The 24,062-nt window shown below is 34.2% G+C and overlaps 1 protein-coding gene across 7 annotated transcripts in view; it reads left to right on the forward strand.

The window, feature by feature from the left end:
* The window catches only part of LOC123678075, a 51,094-nt gene that overhangs the window by 24,322 nt on the left and 2,710 nt on the right, over nt 1-24,062 (forward strand). For 2 of the 7 annotated variants that reach the window (XM_045614866.1, XM_045614869.1), the window contains exons 2-10: nt 5,128-5,476; nt 7,859-8,037; nt 8,205-8,459; nt 9,922-10,411; nt 14,582-14,690; nt 14,776-14,888; nt 16,263-16,380; nt 19,541-19,601; nt 21,125-22,231. In XM_045614866.1, the coding sequence (XP_045470822.1) occupies nt 5,380-5,476; nt 7,859-8,037; nt 8,205-8,459; nt 9,922-10,411; nt 14,582-14,690; nt 14,776-14,888; nt 16,263-16,380; nt 19,541-19,601; nt 21,125-22,231 (2,529 nt within the window). In that variant the 5' untranslated portion in view covers nt 5,128-5,379. The remainder of the gene's footprint in view (nt 1-5,127; nt 5,477-7,858; nt 8,038-8,204; nt 8,460-9,921; nt 10,412-14,581; nt 14,691-14,775; nt 14,889-16,262; nt 16,381-19,540; nt 19,602-21,124; nt 22,232-24,062) is intronic. The other 5 variants (XM_045614862.1, XM_045614863.1, XM_045614865.1 and 2 more) reach the window with 4 other exon arrangements.

Here is a 24,062-nt window from a genome sequence, read left to right on the forward strand (position 1 = left end):
AGAAGATGAAGTATTTTAGCTCATTATTCTAATTGAATGTCATATTAACCGACTATTCCCATATATGTTCACTCAAAGTGCTGAAAAATCATTTCTGACAGAAATGAATATAGCCTATTGTTCATCGTTATTTTCAAGTTGTTATTCGAATGATTCATTGTTCAGAAAATGTTTTCTCATTCGTAAGAATTTATTTCTTAATCGATGCAATGAGGACAAATGAATAAAATTCTCATAGTTTTTTCCTCAATGTGGATACTATGGTCAAAAGTATTATTTTGGGTTATACCGAACTATTCTCACGTTTTATATTGTCGATCCATTCGTATATTGACAAGCATTCAGAGTAACTTAGTTTTTTCCCCCTTATAAAAATATTATTAGAAAATAATTTAGCATAAATAATTATATAATATGTTTTTTTCAGTCATAATATTACATATGATTTAATAAGAATTCTCATTACTCATACATAATTAATTTTTTCTCAACAAATTCGATATTGTTTATTAAATCCAGTGATGGTTCAATGTATAATTTTAAAACTTGATTATCCTGTTCGCTTTTGAGGATTGTAGTGCGGATGATACAAAGTTTGTTCCTTGACCCTTCAAATCAACATGTAATGTCACTAATATTCTTCAACCTCGATTATCTTAGAAAAAATTCCATGAGTGTTTTGTGGATCGAATATATTGCAGACCTGTGTATTACATAGTGTTCAAGGTTTTAAGAAAATACACGGTTCTCGTATATGTATGCGGTCATCCATTTTTCTCTTCGCGATTGAAATTGAACCATTTGCAGGAGAGTGTGTAGAATGATATATCTACAGGGCGTCTCGAAATGACTATTAGGCCAATTGAAAAGTCCCCGGTCTGATGCGCAGATGGCAGTACTAGTATTAAATCCACATGATTTTAAGTTAGTACCAACCTTCAAACGATACGTGTCAGAATTTAACAGCAGTCTGACCATTAGTTTGTGAGATATTGCGTTGTGAGTGTAGCTACTTTTGTTATTTGAAAAAAGATAAAAATAAAGAATTTCTTGTTCTCATGAAATATAGCTTTTTGAAGGAAAAAAATACAGTTCAAGCAAAATCTTGGCTTGATGAAGAGTTTACGAGGTCTGCATCAGAAAAATCAACCATCATTGATTGGTATGCTAAGTTTAAACGTGGTGAAATGAGCACCGAAGACGGCGGACGCAGTGAACGCCCAAAAGAGGCTGTGACCGACGAAAAAATCAAAAAAGTTCACAAAATATATTTGAATGACCGTGAAGTGAAGTTGATCGAGATAGCAGGCATTGTGAAGATATCATTAGATAAAATCGTTAAAAAACGGCCCCTTTTGAAGAAAAAAAGGTGCCCTTTCATCAAGAAAATGCGCTGTGTCACAAATCAATGAAAACAATGGCAAAATTGCATGAATTGGGCTTCGAATTGCTTCTTCATCCACCGTATTTGCCAGATCTGGCCCCCAGCGACTTTTTCCTGTTCTCAGACCTCAAAAGAATGCTCGCTGGAAAGAAATTCAGCGCCAACGAAGAAGTAATCCCCGAAACTGAGGCCTATTTTGAAGCGAAAGACAAATCGTACTTCCAAAATGGTATCGATAAGTTCGAATTCGTTATAATCGCTGTATCGCCCTCGAAGGCAACTATGTTGAATAGTAAAATCGAATTTTGCCAAAAAAAATGTGTTTTACTATGGAAGACCGGGGAATTTTCAATTGGCCTGTTACGTCAAACATATAATGAGTATGTACTTCAAAAAGAATACCCCACCTGCTTCGAGATAATTTTTCAAAGGAAACATTGAATTTTTGCTTCCCCTTCTGTTGTTGCCACATTTTTTCAGTAAAAAAATGTTGAATAATCATTCAAAATTTGACATTGAAAAAAATTATTTCAAAAAGGAGAAAATTAATTAAGTATTCAGAAATAGTGTTGAGTCTAGTAAACTTTTTTTCATTAGAAAAGAAAAAATTCATGAAAAAAATTAAATGTTTATATTAAGAACAAGTAGCTCAAAATGGTGAGACTTTTGCTATGGGTATTTTTTTGATAACTGGCAAAGTACTTTTTGACCTACATTCTACAAGTTTGAAGCGACTGAAAAATAATAAACTGAAAATTTGAAAAACTACATGAAACAAGGCGATACTCTCTTGCTGACTTCATTCTGAAATGAGTCATTGTATCAATTTGATTGTTTTCGGTAACTACAAATCCCTGTAATATTCCTATGTCACCTATTTACAGATAATGAAATGCTGAAATGAACAATTTTATCTATTCGAAAAACCATATTCGCAATTGTCTATTTCTGTACTTATACAGACAAAGTCTCCCATAATTATGGTCGGTGAATCGTTATTTATTCGAAAATATCCTTGTTAGTGCTTGATTCTGTAATAAAGATAGGAGATAAAACTTCGAGTATGACTAAAATGTTATGTTTTATATATAATTACTCATTACCTGTATCTGAGAATTAAGTATACAGGCTGCTCGATGGAATTTTCAAAGTATTCATATGAATCCTCTCATAATTATTAAATTATATTTATATAATTTTATACCACCAATTTTTGAGTGAATCACTAATTCAAGAGAATTTTGCGAATTGGTAAAATAGTTCACCAGCAATATTCAATTTGAATCCTTAATTGCTTATTAATATTACCTAGCATATTGAATTATTCGCTTTTGGTTTATTATTTTCAATAATAAATTGAAAATATTTGGGGAAAATATTTCAACACCCCATGAAATTTTCACAATTTTTCAATTTCAATTTTCCCCTCAGACACTATGAAAGCTATTCGCAATGAATTGTGAACTTTCAATGCTATGATCACAATGAATGAAATCTTTTCTTCCCAAAGATCTTAGCTCAATTAGTAGAGTTTTGAATTTTTGAATGTTCCCCTCTGAATATGGTACCTATAACATCATCTACATTAGAACCTCAACCTTCTTAACATTATGTCGCCTTGTGGCATTAATTACGCTACATTTACAATTCCGAAAAGTTTGAATACTCTTTTTCATTTTATAAATCGTATTTTATTGAAAAATTTTTGAATTAAGAATATTCTTGGAGATAGAAGGAAATAATAAATCATCGTGTGAAATTTGCTGTTTTTTTTGTTATTTCACAAAAATAAACTAGAAACTATTTCCTACGTTTTCAAAATAATTTGTAATATGTTTTCCATTGCACAAAGAAAGCACTGGTGGGATTTGAAAATTATATTGTTGATTGAATCGTTCATGCTACAAAACCTAGATAAATGAACTTCTAGAGGGTGTTTTTTTTTAGAGCTATAGAACTTTAAATTGCAATAAAACAACGATGGATCATTCGATTGACATGAATTTTATTTATCCGCAAGATAATCTTGTGGCATTACATTTTAAATATGATTTCTGGCATATAACCGCCACAGCTGGCTCGGATGTAGTCCAATCTGGCCGTCCAATTTTCGATGACTTTTTCCAACATTTGTGGCCGTATATCAGCAATAACACGGCGAATGTTGTCTTCCAAACGGTCAAGGGTTTGTGGCTTATCCGCATAGACCAATGAGTTAACATAGCCCCACAGAAAGTAGTCTAGCGGTGTTAAGTCACAAGATCTTGGAGGCCAATTCACAGGTCCAAAACGTGGAATTAGGCGGTCACCAAACGTGTCTTCCAATAAGTCGATTGTGGCACGAGCTGTGTGACATGTTGCGCCGTCTTGTTGGAACCACAGCTCCTGGACATCATGGTTGTTCAATTCAGGAATGAAAAAGTTAGTAATCATGGCTCTATACCGATCACCATTGACTGTTACATTCTGGCCATCATCGTTTTTGATGGCTCTATACCGATCACCATTGACTGTTACGTTCTGGCCATCATCGTTTTTGAAGAAGTACGGACCAATGATTCCACCAGCCCATAAAGCGCACCAAACAGTCAGTTTTTCTGGATGTAACGGTGTTTCGACATACACTTGAGGATTAGCTTCACTCCACTCCACTTAGTGCGAAAACGTTCCATGGTTAATCGAATTAACTGCTCTGATGGACGATTTTGTCGACAATAAAATGGACGTTGTGCGCGATACGTATTCTATTTTCGAAATAAAATTGCACTATTTGCAAGCGTTGTTCAGGCGTGAGTCTATTCATGATGAATTGCCAAACCAAACTGAGAATAAATCACTTGACAACTGTTAAATCGGTCGCCATCTTGAACAGTAATGCCAACTTAAAGTTATATACCTCGAAAAAAAACACCCTTTACATGTTTTTGAGATCATCTTAAGATTGCCTAAGCAATTATTGTTAGATAAGGGGGTGATTCGAACATCATTCAAAATGAAATTCGTTTTGTTCATAATTCACCCTGTAATTGAAAAAGTCGTCCTTGGAATATTTCACTTTTAGTTTGGGTACACAATTATAATGTCCAACAGTATTGACTTTGCTATGACCAGTTTTTGAGATATACAGGGTAATTTATTAAGAGCGTTATTACAAAAGTGGTTAAAAAGTTGTATATGTATAATAAATTTCAATGAGAGTAGCTGTGAGAAACACGTTGGCGTATTTTATCATTGTAGAAAATGAAAGACATTCTACATGGTGTCCCAAATTTCGATGCTTACTGAGAGCATCTCAAAAAATATAAGACTCAGAAAAAACTCTCGAAGACCCCCGATTTTTTTTCGAAATCGTTTGAGACCATTTCAATTTTGACGAAAGGATAGAATGATGATAAATCGCAATATACATTCTGAGTATTTTTACTGATATAATATGTTGTGCAACTTCCTCTATCAAATAAGTTTGGTTTGACACCTGTTTTCGTCTACAAAACCGCAACCGAATTCCAAGAGGTACTAATTTATGCATAATATTGAAATAATGTTGCTTGAAGCAAATGGTTTGCACCATTATCAAGTCTTGTTGATGCAACACTTAACGCAGCAGGTATAGCTGGATCTATCAAAACGACTTTTGAAGTTCATCAAGTTGATACATTTTTCATGACAAATGAATGAATTCTATGCAAATGTAACTAGTTCGAAAACGATTGGCAGAGATAAAACATTCTGTATAATTCCAGTTCGATTAGAATGTCGAAAAATTTGGCTAAGACGATTTTATTTCATTGAAGTGCGACATAGAGTATGTTTATTTTTCACGTATCAGAACAGGTTGCATGGTTTTCGGACACGACGAGATATTTTATTGTGAAAATGGTAATCGACGACGAACAATGGATTAATAACGATAAATATTGATAACAAGATCGTCCACCGTCGCGAGAGTTCCTATTTTTTTCTTTTCGTTCCTTCTCTTGTAAATTCGTCTGGAAATGTTTTTTACAGTTTTGATAACTGTAGCTGTCACGTTGTGGTGTTTGTTTTCTTTTTCGCTCTACGCGTATTACTACATCTTGGAAGTTATTTTAGGTAAGTTGCTGTTGTTTTTGAAAATTTTAAAGTTCAATTTTTATCTGAGTTCGATTAAATTTTGATGACAGATAGAGAAAATCACGATGACCGTCAATTATGATATTGAATAGGATTATATTCTCAAGGAATCATTGCTACTTATCTGTAATATGTTTGTAATGTTTTCAACGCAAAAAGCTCTTGTCATTCTTTATTTATCAGCAAAATTTTTACATGCGTTTAACAACATTTTAGATCATGATCAGAAACCTCGACAAAAATCACTAAACTGCAATGAAAAATATAAAAATTGTACGAGAATTTGTAGGCATACTGACAGACAGACACGAAACCAAACCGAAGGAAACCATAGTTTGCATACTTTTTTTAAATATAATACTCAAAAGAAATAACACACATCACATTATAAAGGGTTTTTCAATAGGCATGATATAATTCAAAAGATTTAAAATGGTAATAATCATTGACGTACCCAAGGGGGGAAATAAAGGGATATATCCCCCAGGAGAAATATCCATTACGAAGTCCATCTTAACGACTTGAAACGATTGTGGAGCATTGGCATAGACCTTATGTTTCATGTGGTTCCGAAGAAAAAGTCTAAAGTTGTTGAATCGCAAGATTTTGGTGGAAAATTGTGATCACTTCTTCGAGCAATTACAGGAACTCCGTCTTTCGAAAAATCTTTGAAAATCTTTTTGATTATTATTCCTGATAATTTTGGTCGGCTGATTTATCGATCAACTACGCAGTACAGTGATTTCTATGAGACTAATATGTCATTTTTAGCAAACGGTTGGACAGAATTCAATCTGAACACTGATTCATCATTAGTCAGGCATTAGTCTTCATTATCGTTTGGCTTAAATTTTAAAAAATCGAGACATTGTAACGAAATGAAAAGGGTGCTCAAAAATACTCTCAAGTAATGAATTATCATTTTCGAAAGCGTTACAACGCTCAATAATTTGATTGTGTAAAAATTGAATCAACAAACTCATCAACCAATAAAGTAGTCCAAGGGCTCGATCAGATCTAACTGTCATCGGCATAATCATTATTTACATACAGGCTATAAATGCCAAATTTATAATAAACAATCAATAAATAATATCTAATTAACCCTTTGTCGTAACTTTGGATTCCATTACATGCTGCGATAACATTTTACATACAAAAATAGTTCAGTAGGTTAGGTTTAGTTTATTCTATTGATCATTTTCAGGTGGATGACGTGAAATTTTTCTATTATATTTCGTATTTAACTTTTGATGGGTTGCATGATATACAAACTAATGAAAATCTTATTATGAAAAAGCAAATTTTTTTGGAAAACTTCTACAAAAGAAGGAAAATTGATGCAAGCGAATCTACAAGTTTTTCGCAACAGCTGACACTGACTGACGACAGGTGAAAATCAATCCCAAGAAATTTCTGTGAATTCAAAACACTTTGGAACAAATAACCAATATTTTTTTTCGTTTATAACTCTTTAACCTCACCCAAGACTTATGTCTGGGTATGTATGGCAACACTATGTATTATTTTTTAAGATTCCTTATGTCATTTATGTTCAGGAGTTCATACCAGTAAATCATGGAAAGATATACGGTTCAACAACGTTTAACGTTTATTTTATTCATCTTTTTCTACACTCACGACTATCTAAATTTTTGATTCTAATGAATTTAACCATTCGAACAACTTGTCCACCAAAATTGCAGATACAGTTTCAGTCAATGCGTTCAAAAATAGATTTGTCACCTGGAGAACTAATTAAATGAATACATCATTAAGTTTTTGCTCATTGATGATGTCATTCTTGTAGCCTTATGTAAATTTCTGGTGATGATTAACCATACTTTACATATTTCACTTATCTCTATTTTTTCATCATCTACAATTGTACTCTGAATAGTTTTTAGTTAGAGTTTCTAGATTTAATATACCTCAACACTGTAACTCTGTTTAATAATAATGATAATAATATAATTCATCCAACTATGCCGCCAATACTGGGGTCGGGGAACCATCCTTGATAGAAAATTCATATTCATGATGTTATTTTCCAAACTAAAAAATATCAGTAAGGAGTGAATCAATTCACATTTTTGTTCACCTTGCTTTGTTATAGATGGTCAATATCAAAGAAACGAAGAAATATACGAATTATTTCAAAGTTCTGTTCTACTCAATTAACATTTAATAAATGAAAATAATTTGAATATATGATTACTTCGTAATTATTCCATCAATATCCGAAGTTGATACAGATAATCTCAAGTCTGTCAACTTACTGGGAAAGTAATTCAAGATTAATATATTTTTCATTGGAACAGGAAAAAAAGTCCTTAAATAGCTTTTCCAATTTTTTTACAGATCTGCCTCTAGTAGGAGAATCACCATGTTCAGCACATACATCACTAAAACAAATTATTCAGAGAATTATAAGAGAAGTCAACGATTTACCACAATTGAGGGGAGAAGGAACAACGAACACCTTAGAACAAAATAATAGAACTTATGAAGATCTTCTATCAACTGCCATACTTAATAAAGTAAGTTTACAGAAGCTTCCTACTTAATCACAAAACAAATATTGTGAGCTTTAACCAGTTTATGAAATATAAGTCTACTCCAGTAGGTTAAATATAGCCGAACTTATATTGATTAATGAAACTTCAGTTATAATAGGGCTCATCTCCTGATAATCCTATTTTTCCAGATAATAAGTAGATCACAAAGCAATCTACATACCGAGACAGCATCGTCCTCTAGAACAAATAGTGTCTACAGCCAACGATCATCTACTTCGAGAAGAAGACGAAGTAAAAAAGAATATTTCTTCGGTGAAGAAACATTAGATAATAAGTGGAAGAATATCGATACAGATACAGCTTCAGTTTCTAGTATAGAAGAATGGGTACATAGTGATTCTAGTCTTGGTTCAACCAAATATGTTGATAAAGTTTCTTTAACGGTAAGTTTATAATACTTCCATTCAAAAACCCTAAAACTTCATTGTGCTCTTCGTTGATAAATCTCAGTGAAAAATCATACAAAAATCGTGAAATTTGGTATGGCTTTTTTTACTTGGTAGCTCTAACTACTTTTGTCAACATACTATGAAAATTTCAATCAGGAGGAAATAAATGAAATCTATCTTGGACATTCCTAGATTATATTTAGATTTAAGGGAGGTTTCATTGCACCATGATCTTATGGTCTATTGTGTCCCCTATCAGAGCTATTCTTGCTCGTCATAGTCTACTGTTCGCCCTCCAGTTCCACAGTTTCAATGAACGCCAGTATCTGGGATGGCTTCTAGGAGGTTACTTCCTCATTCCTACAAGTCTTTTGTTGAAAGCATTCTTTGCGTTGGCTAGCGATGGCATGGCATTCTTCCTCCGCCACACAGAATCTGCACTAGTTTTCTGCTAGACCTGTAAGGAATCCAGTGAGGAGGTGTAGCATATTCTTGTTGAGATACAAATACTTCTTAGATCTATCTAACTACTCCATGTGGATTTTAACTGTCCCATATTTGACAATTTTGCTCGTTTACATAGCCACCGAGTGAAAAAAGTACTTCGTCGCTGAAGAAAATTGTTCAAGCACCCAATCGACATATGATCTACACTTAAGGGATTCACAACTTGGTCTGATTTTCAAGCCACTTGGCTCAAGCTCAAGTTCAAGTAGCTTGATTTAAAATCAACTCAAGTTCAAGTCAAGTAGTGGTTTTTCTATGTCAAGTCAAGTATTTATTTATTGAGTACTTGACGTGACATTAAAAAACTACTACTTGACTTGAACTTGAGTTGATTCCAAGTCAAGATTAAACTACTTGAGCTTGAGCTTTAGCCAAGTAGCTTGAATATCAAGCATCAGTTCTTGTGTCGACTGAACCTTATAAAATGGAGATGCAAATCAAGATGCAAAATAAGCAATAAACTGCCGTAAGAGAGGCCCAAATGTTTTACGCTCTGAGGAATAGATAAATTTGGATCTCTTTCAATACTTTCACTTACTGCAGCAATATTTTCGATCGAGAGTGCATTTCTATGATGTATGGGCTTAAGAAATCAGTAACAGATTCCGTTTCATTTCAATTGTTTCACTGTCTTAGGCACCAATTGTAAGCTTTGATGGGCGATTATATTGATCATATCATGTCCATAATGGACGAAACGTACTAATTGCAGAATCATTATTCTTGTAGCTTCACAATTTTTAATACGTTCAGCATCAGGAAAACAATAATATTGCCAAATGACTAAACATTTAACGCTTCGTATGACAATTCAGTTTCACATATGTCATTGAAACAGGGCTGATAAATCCAAGTCATGACATGTATAACCCAATATTGTCAGGAGCAGATAACATGTTTCTGAACGTGCAACCTATAAAAATTTCTGACTTAAAACCGTTATTTCCAGATAAAGCAACGAATTGAAGAAGTCTCTTCTAGCGATTCGGATCGAGAAGAAGACAGACTTGGCAACGTCGATGTGGACTATTTCCGATCGAACTCAGCGTTCTCGAACGACGAACCAAACTGGTTCCTCCAGAAGAGGCAGTTCCTCAGAGGTCCCAGTTCCCCGGTTCCAGTACCAATGCTGGTACCTGACCCGACCACGGAGGCCAAGGTGCTGATCGGAGATAAGGAGGTGGACGAGACATCGGACCTTTCGGATGTACCTTCGGATTTCGAAGACGAGCCAGGCGAGCATATCAGCCTGATGGACGTGAAGAACCATCTGATCGAAACGAGGTCTTTGATCGGTGGTAAGAATCCGCTGGCTGAGATGAGGTTGGCTCGACTGTCAGACGACGAAGTTTCAGCCGATTCGGGGGTTAAAGAGTGCAAGGATTTGGATGAGATGGATTCCGAAGGTTTGTCTTCTGGAAGGAAACCTGAGAATGATTGTAAGTATGCAGGAATTGAATCTTCTTCTTCGTCTTCGTTCCGAAGTTTGGCTATCGCCTCAGAATAATAAACATAGATAGAGGGAGCCTATGTCTTTTTCAGTTAGCAAATTTTGTCCCCAACATGAACTCCCAAATTTGACATGAAGCGCGTGGAAATGAAAACATGTCAGTGATACGATATTTTACCAAATTCGCGAGTTTCTCCACAAAGAACGCACTTCTTAAGTCCCATTGTGAATCAACGTTTCATATTAACTCAAAATATATTGAAATAAATACCTAAATATGTATATCAGAAATTCAGAAAACAAATTTCAAGCGCGCCAAACGACGTGAAACTACCGATGACACTAGGAGAACAAAAGTTGTCAAACCTTAGATTTCAGCGGGTAGAAACAGAAAATTATAAATATTCTGCTTATTATAAATTCGACAATTAGGAAAAATATCGAATTCCATATATTCAAATTTGCATATTTAATCGGGAATCACTCAAATTAATATATTTCATTCAATGTAATATACATTGATATCGATATGATATCTATAGTAAAATTATGGATCTGAAAATAGATCACAATTCGACAACGGAATCTAACCATGTTGGGGCCCATGTAAAAATTGCGTATACTTCCTCTATCTATGGCTATCACCAAAGCTATGCGTATTTTTGATACTACAGATCTAAATAGTTGGCAGTTGTTGCAATTTTACCATTCTCTTAAGTTCTTCAACCATGAGTTCCTTATCTTCCTATGGATCTTTCGACCATTATCTTTTCTTGGTTAATAAGCATAACATATCCGAGCTATTGCTACTTGCACTTTTTAATAGTCAGTAACTACTCTTTCTCTTCCTGAATTCTTTGCAGAACCTCCACATTCACCACTATCTCTGTCCACTATATTCTCAGTGATCTACAGTACATCCACATTTCAAATGCTTCTATCCTTCTGGTATTATTCTTCTTCAATGTCCACGCATCCATTTCGTAGAAAATCGACAGCACGTAACATCTCACAAGTCGAATTTGTAGCTCAAAACTTAAATCTTGTCCGCAGAATATCTTCCTCATTTTAGTAATTGTGGCCCAAGCTTTTTCCACTCTGATCCTGATTTCTTCAGAAATAGCGTTATTTTCGTTCATAACTCTCTCTCTCTCTCTATTTGTGGCATCTGTTCGATTGCCAGCTTCAAACGGGTAGACTGATCTTTTGGCCATAGGGGAGCAGCTCATAGTACTGCCCTTTTTCAACCTACATTCGTCCACTACTGCTTTCAACCGCTTCCATGCCTCCCTATCTTGTACCATGTTTATTCAACTCCAGCCAGCCTCCTAACAGTGTCCACCCACGGTTTTTGTGGGCGCTCAATACTTCTTTATGTTTCTCTGGGTCTCTACACCGTTATCCTCAGCCATATTTACAGCATAAGCAGCCCAACTCCATAGTAGAGTATATGCTAATGCAGCCAAACACACAGCAACACCTTCATGCCGTCAGTCCTGGCTTGATCACAGTCTGAGCAACTTCGTTGGCTTTCGACCATGATCTCTGTCGCTTGACGAGACCCATTTTCTTATCTCTAGCTACCATCCGCTTCAGAAATGGGTTGATTTTGTTGCGATTCAGCAGCGATTCGCAGATGGAAATTGGATCCATAAGGATTTTTTGCTTCAGAACTTGTTGTACCCAATCATCAAGTATTTTTTTATCCAGCCTTCCGCAAATGTTTCAATGGTATATTCTAAAACAAGTTGCAGAATGGGCTCCTATTCCAACACGAATGCGAAATTCGAAAACGAGCCACGAAGGAGCGAGTTTTGGAACGCATGAGTGTTGGAATTGCCTTCTGCAACGAGTATTAGACGATATTTTCTCTAATTCTGTGGTTATTTCGTACATTCTTCCACATCTTGTAGAACAAAATCGTGCGAGAATGTATCAGAAACGCACAGTTTTCATTGTTATATTTTATTATTCTATGTTGGTACTCCGAACTTTCCGCCACGGCTTTATCTGTCAATTCATCAATTTGCCTTAAAGAAATCAGTTCTGCCAACCAACATTTTTCAATGCAAAAATCACTAAAATATATTTATGGAAATATTTCATTAATTTCAATGAAAATGCAATGAATTAGAGAAAATAATGTATAATGCTCGTACAGAAGGCTCATTCTACCACTCGTTCATTCCAAAACTCGCCACTTCGTGGCTCGTTTTTGAATTTTGAACTCGTGGAAGAATATCAATGCCTTCTGCACTTGTATTATAAATAACTATTCTCTATTTCAGTCGAGTTCTGCGAAATATTGTCGAAATTCAATGAAAAATTCAGATTATATATCCTAGTGACTTTTGTATTGTATCTTGGTTGTTGGTGTGACTTACGAAAATTGACAGATTACGGAATTTGAATATGAATCGTATGTTTCGAATTTAGACATAATTTACAATTACACATTGAATTCTTGAATTATGTCTGACGAAATCGATTTAACACTACCAGAATTTGCGAATATGTAGCAAATCATTTCTCTACATCCCCAAATTATATTATATTGACAATTATTGACGTTTGTTGAAATTTGATAGGATTGGAAGTCAGGATAGACAACCACAAAACGAAAAATATATCTGAAAACGATGCTGTAATGAGTTCATTACAGCACTGTTTTTTAGAACGGTAATGAACTCATTACGATACAGAAATAGAGAATAGTTATTTATAATACAAGTGCAGAAGGCATTGATATTCTTCCACGAGTTCAAAATTCAAAAACGAGCCACGAAGTGGCGAGTTTTGGAATGAACGAGTGGTAGAATGAGCCTTCTGTACGAGTATTATACATTATTTTCTCTAATTCATTGCAATTTCATTGAAATTAATGAAATATTTCCATAAATATAATTTAGTGATTTTTGCATTGAAAAATGTTGGCTGGCAGAACTGATTTCTTTAAGGCAAATTGATGAATTGACAGATAAAGCCGTGGCGGAAAGTTCGGAGTACCAACATAAAATAACAAAATATAACCATGAAAACTGTGCGTTTCTGATATATTCTCGCACGATTTTGTTCTACAAGATGTGGAAGAATGAACGGAATAACCACAGAATTAGAGAAAAAGGTTTTATGATCTATGTTCATCTCCTGGGTGATGCTATGACTTCTAATATGATGGTCTATCTTGATTTTTACCACGTCTTTATATCAACATTTTCGACGATAGGCCTGTCAGAGCGTGGTGCATCATTGGAGGTGCATAAATGCTCTCTTTGAGACCTCCATACCTACTCGACGCACTATAGTCAACGATTGAGCCGTTCAAGCGCAATATGTCAGAGAAGCGTTAGTAGCATACAAACACATCATTCAATGCCATAGAATAGTTGAAAAAAACGTGAAATATGAAATTACCTTCCACCAAACCTAATATTTAGACTCTATCAAAGTAAGTTCATTTACTCGAATAATGATGGATTGTTTAAGTAGAGCAAATAATGGAAATTAATAGCAATTAAGTATATTCTCTGTACCTAAACAAATCATTTTTATTCGACTAAACGAACTTGCCTTGGATAAAGTCTGAATATATAGACAAAACGTTGGCTCAGTCCAAATAGGTCAAATGATTTCAATGGTCCTCACCCTGTAATTTGAACTTCAATCAATTGCTGGAAATTATTTTTACATATGGTTTTCTTTTGTTTTCTCGGCGCTGTAGAAAGAAATGCAAAAAAAGTTAGGAGCTAGATCTCGGTTCAAAAAACTCAGAATTGTCCAATCATCTTGCTATCGATGCGAAGGATATTGTCTCGTCCTAGCTGCTTCTTGATTTCTAAGGTACATTTTGTGATGATTATCAACGAATGACATGTTAGAGTTTCAGTATTGGCATCATCTAAATATTCTTCCCCAAAAATATCACATATTATGTAGTCATAGAGGAACTGAAACAGCGACAGATCTCCTGATCATTCTGTATTATTTTGTGAAAAATGCAGGTTTTTCTACACCTAGATATTACTCATCGATATTTTTTCTTTTCTCACTTAGTATATCTCGGAGCAGCCAAAATATTGCACTATTAAAACTTTCACACAAAAAACACTCAATTACCTAATTCAAATGAACAAAACCTACAATATATTAATTTTTGCAGTTGCTGCATCGATATGCTCAGACAGTAGCATCGCAGAAAGAGATACTGAATACACAGAAAAATACGGCACCTTACCCAGAACAATCTTAATATCTCGACAAGAAAATGGGTAAGATATCGTTTCTAATCTTCATCTCAACTACAATTGATTATTCAAAAAAAAAAAATTAATTGTTTACGTATGTAATCTTTAGGCCTCAAAAGAATGGGAACAATGAACAACACAAAGAACCCGGACTTGAAGATAACATTCATACAAACGGGATAGAGGAAGAAAGCAACGAGGAAAATCAAATTGAGTTTACAGGTAATTATTTGTTGCTTTCGTAAAACTTGAATTGTCGGTTTTCTTAAAAGCGTTGAATAAATTTTCGGTATCAGTAGAAGTGAATACTCTGATATTGGTTCATCCAGATTGTTTGCAGATTGTGAATCAGTTGTTAAAGTGGTGAATGAACCTTGCAGGTATTCTCAAATCATTTATGCAACATGAAATGAAATCAAGAACTACAAGTATTTCATTTTAGTTATTTTTTTATGGAACTTTTTTAATTTTAAATCGATATAGTCTATTATTATAATCTTGGATTTGCTTAAATTTTATCGACTAGTAAATGGTTGTGGACAATGTGATTGAGACTCTTTTTCTAACATGCAAAGGTGTTTTTTAGAGGAAGAAGGTCTGGGTTTAAATTAAAACCACTTTCTTAAAAACAATGCCGACCGGTTTCGATTTTTATTCCAAAATCTTCTTCAGGGCTCTGAAATGTACAACACAATACAGGAAACAGTCAACATGACACAATATTAAAATTAGACATATTACATAAATTCAAACCAACTTTTATCTAGTATCAATTATTATTTGAACTTACAATTTTCACTTAATGGTCTCATCGTCAAATATTATAGAAATATTCGAAACAATGATGTACATAGATACCGAAAATGGTTATAATATAGGGTGTTCCTAAGTTGGAGGTACAAAGGAAAATTATAGATTCCTTGGGTAAATTTACGAAAAAAAGTTCTATAAATAGGAGGCCACCAACGCTTTGTTTTCAAGATACAGGGAGTTTCTTGTAATCTTCATTTCGTAAGGATTATACTGGTTTACCCAACCTTCATTGATCATCGGAACAAATTGGAAGTGCCAAAACTCTTAATTAATTCATTCTACTAACAGCCTACTAACTGGATCTTTATAATAATTTGGATTTTCCTAAATATTACTAGAGAATTATTTGAAATTTTTTCTCGAAATCGATAGCAGATACAACGAAACTACAAGAAAACAAAAAGTGTAGTACTGGATTTGAGTTTCTTCTTATATTTTTCAAACTACCAGTGATACAACAACAAAAAATCTGAAGCAAATGAGCAGGCAATGTTCCAGAAAAAATATAATCCTGTAGATTTGCATCCAAAATTGTCATATCATATGATGTATGATGAAAACTTTAAATTGGAATATATATGCCAAATTGAAGTTGAAGATCTTGTGAAGGGAAGGTGCTATCAGAAGTTCAAAAAATAAAACTTAAACCCACTGTATCTCGAAAACAAAGCGTTTGTTTACCCATTCATTGGTCTTTTTGCTTAAAATGATCCTAGGACTTTGTAATTTTTGTTTATACCTCCAATTTAGGAACTAAATTACAACATTACATTAATTTTACAGGTGTTTACAGTCAAAGAGAAAAGGAAAAGTGGAAGAACGCTGTAGAGCTCAAAAACAATCCATATTCTAAAGAAAATATTGAAAGACGAATAAAGTCAAGAAATTCAATAAATTCCCTGTAAGTATTGTATAATATTTCGTTTTCATCACCGTACACCCCTGATATGACACCGGTTGACTTTTTCACTTGGTCTCTTTAAAGCAACATTTTTCATACATGGAAGAGAAAAATATTGAAATTGTATTCAAATAATATTCCAATAATTGTATTATTAATCGGCTTAAGCATAATTAGTTCGGGAAAAATCTTTGAACGCCATAGAATAAATTTGGATAGATAATATTTCGAATTATATCCCTATAAATATTCAAATTGGAATACTCTACCGAGGATTACAACCACAATCTTTGAACTGTTCTTATCTGGAGAAAAGGAATTTTAATCTCAATTGAGAGTTTCAGTCCATTTTTTCATTTACACGATTTAAGCAATGCAAAATACCCGTAGGAGATAACAAACTTCGCAAAGATTTTTACGTGATAGCAATGATTATATTGTTACGATGGATAAGTGTGACTTGTTTTATTGTTAGATAAAAATAACAATTCAGTTGTATGTAACTGTGTGAAAGTGTTTGAATTATACGAATTTTTTCTACAGTATAAATTAGTGCAATGAGTAGATTAGTGGAAGTGTTGGGAACAGATCTTAAGAAAAGTACACATAGGCAAGTGGAAATTCTAGGTCACTTATACATGGTTGTACAGGATGGTCCAGATTCGAAGTTTCGCGATAAGCTAAGATCTCCTAAATTGCTGGAATTATAGGATCAAAATTTTGTAATGTCTTTATTCGAAAAATGAAAGAAATTGAAATCGTCATATCGATTTTTTTTCGATGTTTTCATTGTTAGACATCAGATTAATCGCCCTTTGCGTAACTAAGTAATGGCCTATGATATAATTCGATTAACGAGAAATATTAAAAGACTTCAGTACACGTTTTATAAATAGAAATGGTTTTGTTACCTTCTGATATTTCGTCATTTACATAAATTTGTTTTACGGAGAACGAAAAAAATAATCTTTAATAAGTTTTTTTCTGAACGCACGTTCCCCGAACATAACATCGTCACGATGTCTGTATTTTTCTAATTTTGAGCTAGGAATGGTCTCAAGCGATAATGATGATGGGCCGTTCTCAAATTCAGGAATTTGCCAATTTTTCATTACTTTATCACATAATAATACGTTGAATGTTGATTTTCAATTGCTCAGTTGATGGATTTAACACATATCACAAGGTGAATCTTCTTTTATATTCTCCATATTGTTGTTTGAGGAACACTTAATTGTTGGGAACCAATACATTTGGATTTTTTTACATTTGCTGCTACAAAATCAATATTTTCTTGTGTGCATGCATTTCTTTGCATACTATTGTACTCTTTTTTGTGCAAAGAGAATTGACTTTCAAATTTATCTACATTACGACGAATAGCGAGTCATTATCTGAAAAATGTCTTCCATGATTTCTTCTTAAATTTCATAAATTTGTTCTGATTTTGATAACATAATTCAACAATTTCTAAACGTTGTTGAAGTGTGTATCTTTCCATGATTCAATGGCATAACTGAGTGAACACAAATGACATAAGATATGTCAAAAAATAATTACACACTGTTATCATTATAATAAATTGGAAATTGGAAAACCACTATACAGTTCAGTTGCATCCAAGGAAACGAATAAGCGCTCAAAAGCTCCTGTCTGCAAGTCACTGCTTTTCACGAATGTTTGAATAATGTTTTTTTTCCGCTTTGAATCTTAAAAACTCCCTAATTGCTTCGCTCTGCATTGTATAATACACAATTCCTCTCCTATTGGAGCGAGATGGCCGCTTCTGGGCGATTGCTTCAGACTGTCTAATTGTAGATAATTCCCTGCCAATTCCACCAAACCTTCTTGGTCGTCAATTCTAGCTTGACCACCGTTTTCGCTTGACGTTGTCGTAAGTGATCCAGTTTTCATCACCAGTCACCAAACGCTTTGAAAATGGGTCGATTTTGTTGCTATTGGCAGATGGAAAATCGGTCCATGAGGTTTTTGCTTTAGCTCTTGTGGTACTCATACATCGACCATCTTCTTGAGACCATCCTTATGCAAATGGTTTCAAATCGTTTTTTGTGCAATCGAAATAGTGCTAACATGTCGGTGGGATTCGACAATGACTATGATTTCATCGACATTTTCGACAATTGACCTTCAAGTGCGTGATTGGATGTAACACTATCAAAACCATAAACACTATTTATATTTTCAGCCACTTGGCTTGCATTTTCGCCTTCATCGAAGAAAAACTGTAAAATATAGCATATTTTCTCTTTGCTATTGTTCATTTTTGACGCTCGCCCAAACTAAACTGAGTCAACTTATCACAAAACGGTCAGGAAAGTTTTTGTAGTACGAAATCTCATGTTTCTAACTCCATCTAATGAACCCAATCGGACTTATACAACGTGAGATACAGATAACTAAAGCCATCCTTTGGACATAAAATGGATACCTTTTTACTACGCCTAATAAAGGGTGATTTTTTTAGAGCTATAGAACTTTAAATTGCAATAAAACAACTATGGATTATTCGATTGACATGAATGTTATTTATCCGCAAGATAATCTTGTGGCATTACATTTTTAATATGATTTCTGGTATATGACCGCCACGGCTGGCTCGGATGAAGTCCAATCTGGACGTCCAATTCTCGATGACTTTTTCCAACATTTGTGGCCGTATATCGGCAATAACACGGCGAATGTTGTCTTCCAAATGGTCAAGGGTTTGTGGCTTATCCGCATAGACCAATGACTCTACATAGCCCCACAGAAAGTAGTCTAGCGGTGTTAAATCACAAGATCTTGAAGACCAATTCACAGGTTTGTTGACGTAGCCATTCAACCAGAAGTGCGCTTCATGGCTAATGGACTTAGTGCGCGATATGTATCCCGCACAGAATCATTATTTTCGAAATAAAATTGCACTATTTGCAAACGTTGTTCAGGCGTGAGTCTACTCATGATGAATTGCCAAACCAAACTGAGAATAGATCACTTGACAGCTGTTAAATCGGTCGCCATCTTGAACAGTAATGCCAACTTAAAGTTATATACCTCGAAAAAAAACACCCTATACTTCTGAAATTTTTCAAATTTTCTCTCCTAAAAAAGCATTTCCGTTAATGGTTTATTCTGCACATTAACCGATTCTTCTCCATAGATTTGGGAGTGACTACTACATCAGGCAAGCTTGTCTACCATCCGGCGCCAAGAAGTTGGAGGTAAGTCTAGACAAACCGCTAGAGAAACTGGAAGAGAATTACACCTATGACAGGTTTCCAAGAAGCCTCTATTCGCCCAAAGAGTCTAGCAAGAATTTCGTTAAAAATCCGTTGCTAAACTTTCCAGACAATTCTACTCCCTTGTGACTGCTATGAGGAGTGCATTCCTTAATCCATAATTTCAGTTGAGGGGGAAATTTTCGTATGGTTTTTTTTTTAAATCGGATGAATCTGTAAATGAATCTTGTACATTACCTAATGATGTTATCAATAAAATAGAAAAAAAAATATTAAGATCTTTCAATATTGCTACTATACAATCAGATAGTGATGTAGTTTTATGATTGGTAAGTTAATTCATTCATCATCAAGGGATGTGATTCGATAAGGTGTACTCTCGTTCTGGGTGTAGGTTAGTCTCATCACTAATAGTAATGGCATACTGACTTTTAAAAGGCTTTTCTCGTTGATTCCAATTGATAGAAATCTAAATCTTTTGTTCTTATTCGATGAAATTGTTAACCGAATTCACAGACTTAACAATTTCTAAACCTAAGAACTAAGGATCAAGGTTATCTATTAACTGGAATAATTTCATTGTAGTGTCTTTTCATTTCTTGCTTATGGCTTTTTGGTCAATATCTGTGAATCCTGCTGTTGCATTTCATTCTCAACAGTCTTATGAAGCAATTCCTTCATATATCATACATGTATTGTTAAGAAATGTTCCCATTATTGGTTAGGTATAGGTACTACAAATGTACCAAAAATAAACCATCTATTTTGAATTTACATCGATTAGAAAGTAGATATTTATTGACTGGTGTTCATAAGTTAAAATCTTCAATTTATTTTTCGTCGTTTCTACTTTTCCATTTCATCTTCTAGAAATATGTAAATTTTGATTTTCTGTTCTGGAATCTTAGGTACTTAAGGGATGTTGAATGAGAGTGTAAGATTCGAAGGTTCAATACCGATAACAATACATCGCTAGATGATTCGCGCAAATCTAACTCTCTGGCCTTTGGTCAGCTCAAAGTCAAATACTTCAGAAAGATAGTTGGTGAGTTAATATTCAGAGGCCTAGCATAGGAGACTGATAAACATTACATGTTGAAAAACTGGCAAAATTGAACATTTTCGATTTTAAAACAATATGAAATAAAAATAATACTGTAACATAAGAAGCCACCGGCTAGAGAGTAGAAATATCAGAATAAGGTATGGAAATCCATGTTTACTAACCCCCATGAATTCAAATCTTGCACTCTTATTGATACATCCTTCGCCTCATTTCTTCTCAAGGAGTAATGCTTACAGTTGTGTACATCAATCAATGTCAGTTTTGATATATTCAAAGGATAAACAATTCTCAATTATGTTAAAATTATCATACAATAAAACATTCCGAACCTAAAATATTCCATCGATATAAAACTTTAAAAAAACACCTTTGAATATAGAAAAACTATCAATATCACAAAGCAATCTCAAGAATCAATTGAACTTTTTCAATTCCACAGGTTGCAAATTCGAATTCGAGCAGTGTGGAAGAGATTTCTTCAAATCAGGTGGTAACTCCTAGGGAGGATCTTCAAGAAGATTCATTCAGCGAGAAAAACATCAACTTATTCGAGTCGAGTCCAGAAAGCTTGGAAAGAACGATCAATCATAGTTCACTAGAAACAAATTCCTTGGAACAGGTGGATCAAGATTTAATCCTGTCTTCCGAAATAACAAGTGATTCCGACGTTAGTTTGGTAAATTGTTATGATGTGACACAATCAGTGGTTTATCGAAAATTGTCCGCGGACAACAACGAAGAAGTCCAAACAGCTGAAAAGTACTTCGGGTTCGAAAGTTTAGAGGCCTCTTCCAACTTCGAAGAACCTATCAGTCTGGATCAAGAACCGCCAAGACCCATAGCCAGACCCAGAAAGCTGCTGAATTCAAGTCCTAGCAACGACAGTAAGATGCAGTCTGTTGCTATGGAAAATGACAGCAAGTTAATGAAGTCTACTGAGGATAGTTTCGATACAGTGCCCTACGTTATCAACAAGAGGTCCGACAACACCCTAATCAAAAGAATCTACTCTGATCCAAGCGTAAGGTCCTTCGCGCTGAGCAACCGAAATAAATTACCGATTCCTGTTGAAGACACAATCGTCAAAAAAGTAACACCACCACTTCTAGCTTCTCCAGAAAGAGAAACAACAAAATTTACAACCAAAAAAGAAGTTAAAAAACCTGCTGAAGTTTCTCACCAAAACGAGGAAATTACATTGCCTGCGACAAAAACAGACATTAAAGAACATGTCAAGAAGTACGGAGATATAGATAGTTTTTCTGCTCGAGCCAACAGTTCAATAACTATAAATAAACCTGATGTTGAAGAAAAAGAAATAAATGAATTGAAAGAACAAAAATTAGTTTCCAATTGGTTGAAAGAGTTCTCCAAATCATTTGTCAATTTGTCTAAGATATCAGATGAAAGTCTCGATCAAAGTTTTGTCGGTGGTATTAACAGGAAAAGAAGAGTTTCTATTGAAATGGATAACTGGGATAAGGATCAGGAGCTGGAAAGATCTACGTCAGTTAAGGATTTGAGAAAAAAATTCGAACAATATGATGTAAGTATATTCAGTTTTGGTGATTATTCATGGTCCTAGTGTACTCTATTAAAGGGTAGGACTATATCTAGAAATAGGCCGACCATCGTGTATAGCGCAGGGTGTGTTGCCAACCTACGGGATTGCGATTCTTCGCCAAATGTTGAATTGATTTTCACAGAAATAATAAAATGGCAAATCCGGAGAAACATAAAAATGAAAATTTTAATTCAAACAAAGGATATTTTCTTATAGTTATAATATTTATTTTGTTAAATTTCACAATCGCTATTGAATGAGTTTTGAACCCGTTCGACCATTAATGTCACAAAAAATAGATAACACGACAGAGAAGGAACTTCAATATGTCACGCGTGGTTAGGGCTTCACGTCTTGGCTTGATTTTCAAGGTATTTGGCTTGAACTTGACTTGATGTCAAGTCAAGTAATAGGTTTTCAATCTCAAGTCAAGTACAATTTATCAAGTACTTGAATCATATCAAGCTATTTGATGTTTAGCAGTTTATTGTGTATTGTCACATCAATAAAAAAATGATGAAATGAGAATGAATCTTGCAAAAAACACTCTAATTTATTAAACTTATTGCATGAAAGAACCCAAAATATAAACTCTTTCGAAATAGAAACATAATGAAAAAAAATAAAAATTATGAAACAATCAAGTTTCTTAATATTGAGAAACCTCCAAACTTCGATCGATTTCATAATTTTCCATCCAGGATCTAAGCGCATGAGACATCTTATAGATTTGTCGTCTAATTGCGGGTTTTTTTTAACTGTAAGAGCAGCTCTGGAAAATTGTCTTTCAACAGGAACTGAAGATGCTGGCGTTGATAAAAAAATCCTTGGCCATTTTGGCCAAGTTTGGAAAGATACTTCTGAATCTACCAAAATCTACCAATAGATTTCATAGAAATGTGAGAGAAGTACTAATAAACTCACACTGGCAAATGCTTCTCTCTCTCAGCGCTCGAGGAATCCCCTTCAGGGCCCCCGCAAGGGTCATCAACGCCCGCGTGCCGAAAATATTTTGGCGCCCCAAAAAGGGGGGAAGTGGAGAAAAACGTCGCAGGATAATCGGCAAAAAATGTTTCAGTTTTTGTTAGGAATTTATTTGTAGAAGGGTTAAAAAAACTATCAGCAACCTTTATTGAATGCCTTAAGAACTTTATGCTGTCAGTTGTTGCATGATACATTTTTTAAATGTTTCATTATTTTATTCAAGCATTCTTTCAAAACCGCATTTTATTTTAATTTTGTAATGAAACTGCACAGTTTTCAAAACCTGAGCTTTATTCTTCTTTAAATTATTCATAATATCATATTAAAATATTAATATTATTATTAATAATTATTAAATATTATTCCATACTCCTAGCCATCTTCTCCCTTTGTTGAAGTCTAGCTTTTTTTTGCTCTCGAAATTTTGCACCAGAAGGTCGTTTTCTCTTGTATGGCTCCTAGAATTTAAGAAAAACTTGATCCAAAATTGGTAAGGACATTCACCCATGATTTACTTTGCGCCATCCCTTTGAGAATAACCCGTATGTTTTCATTTTTATGAATTTAAACCTTAAATCCGAGCCTTTAAACCTAAACGAAGTTAATATTAATAATAAGTTAAGACCGATCTGAAGCACATACCCTGTTCCTGTTATAATAATTAATTTTTGGCAAAGGTGTAATAAAATTTTTTTAGAATGTCAAACGGCTACGAACATCAAATAAATAATACAGATCCAGGGTGCATATTAAAAAAAAAATTAAGTATAATATGATGGTGGCCCCTGGTAACCAATTCAAAATATCAAAGTCGATTCAATTTTTTCAC

The sequence above is a fragment of the Harmonia axyridis genome, chromosome 4 (assembly GCF_914767665.1).
Source record: "Harmonia axyridis chromosome 4, icHarAxyr1.1, whole genome shotgun sequence".
In the NCBI taxonomy this organism is placed as follows: domain Eukaryota; kingdom Metazoa; phylum Arthropoda; class Insecta; order Coleoptera; family Coccinellidae; genus Harmonia; species Harmonia axyridis.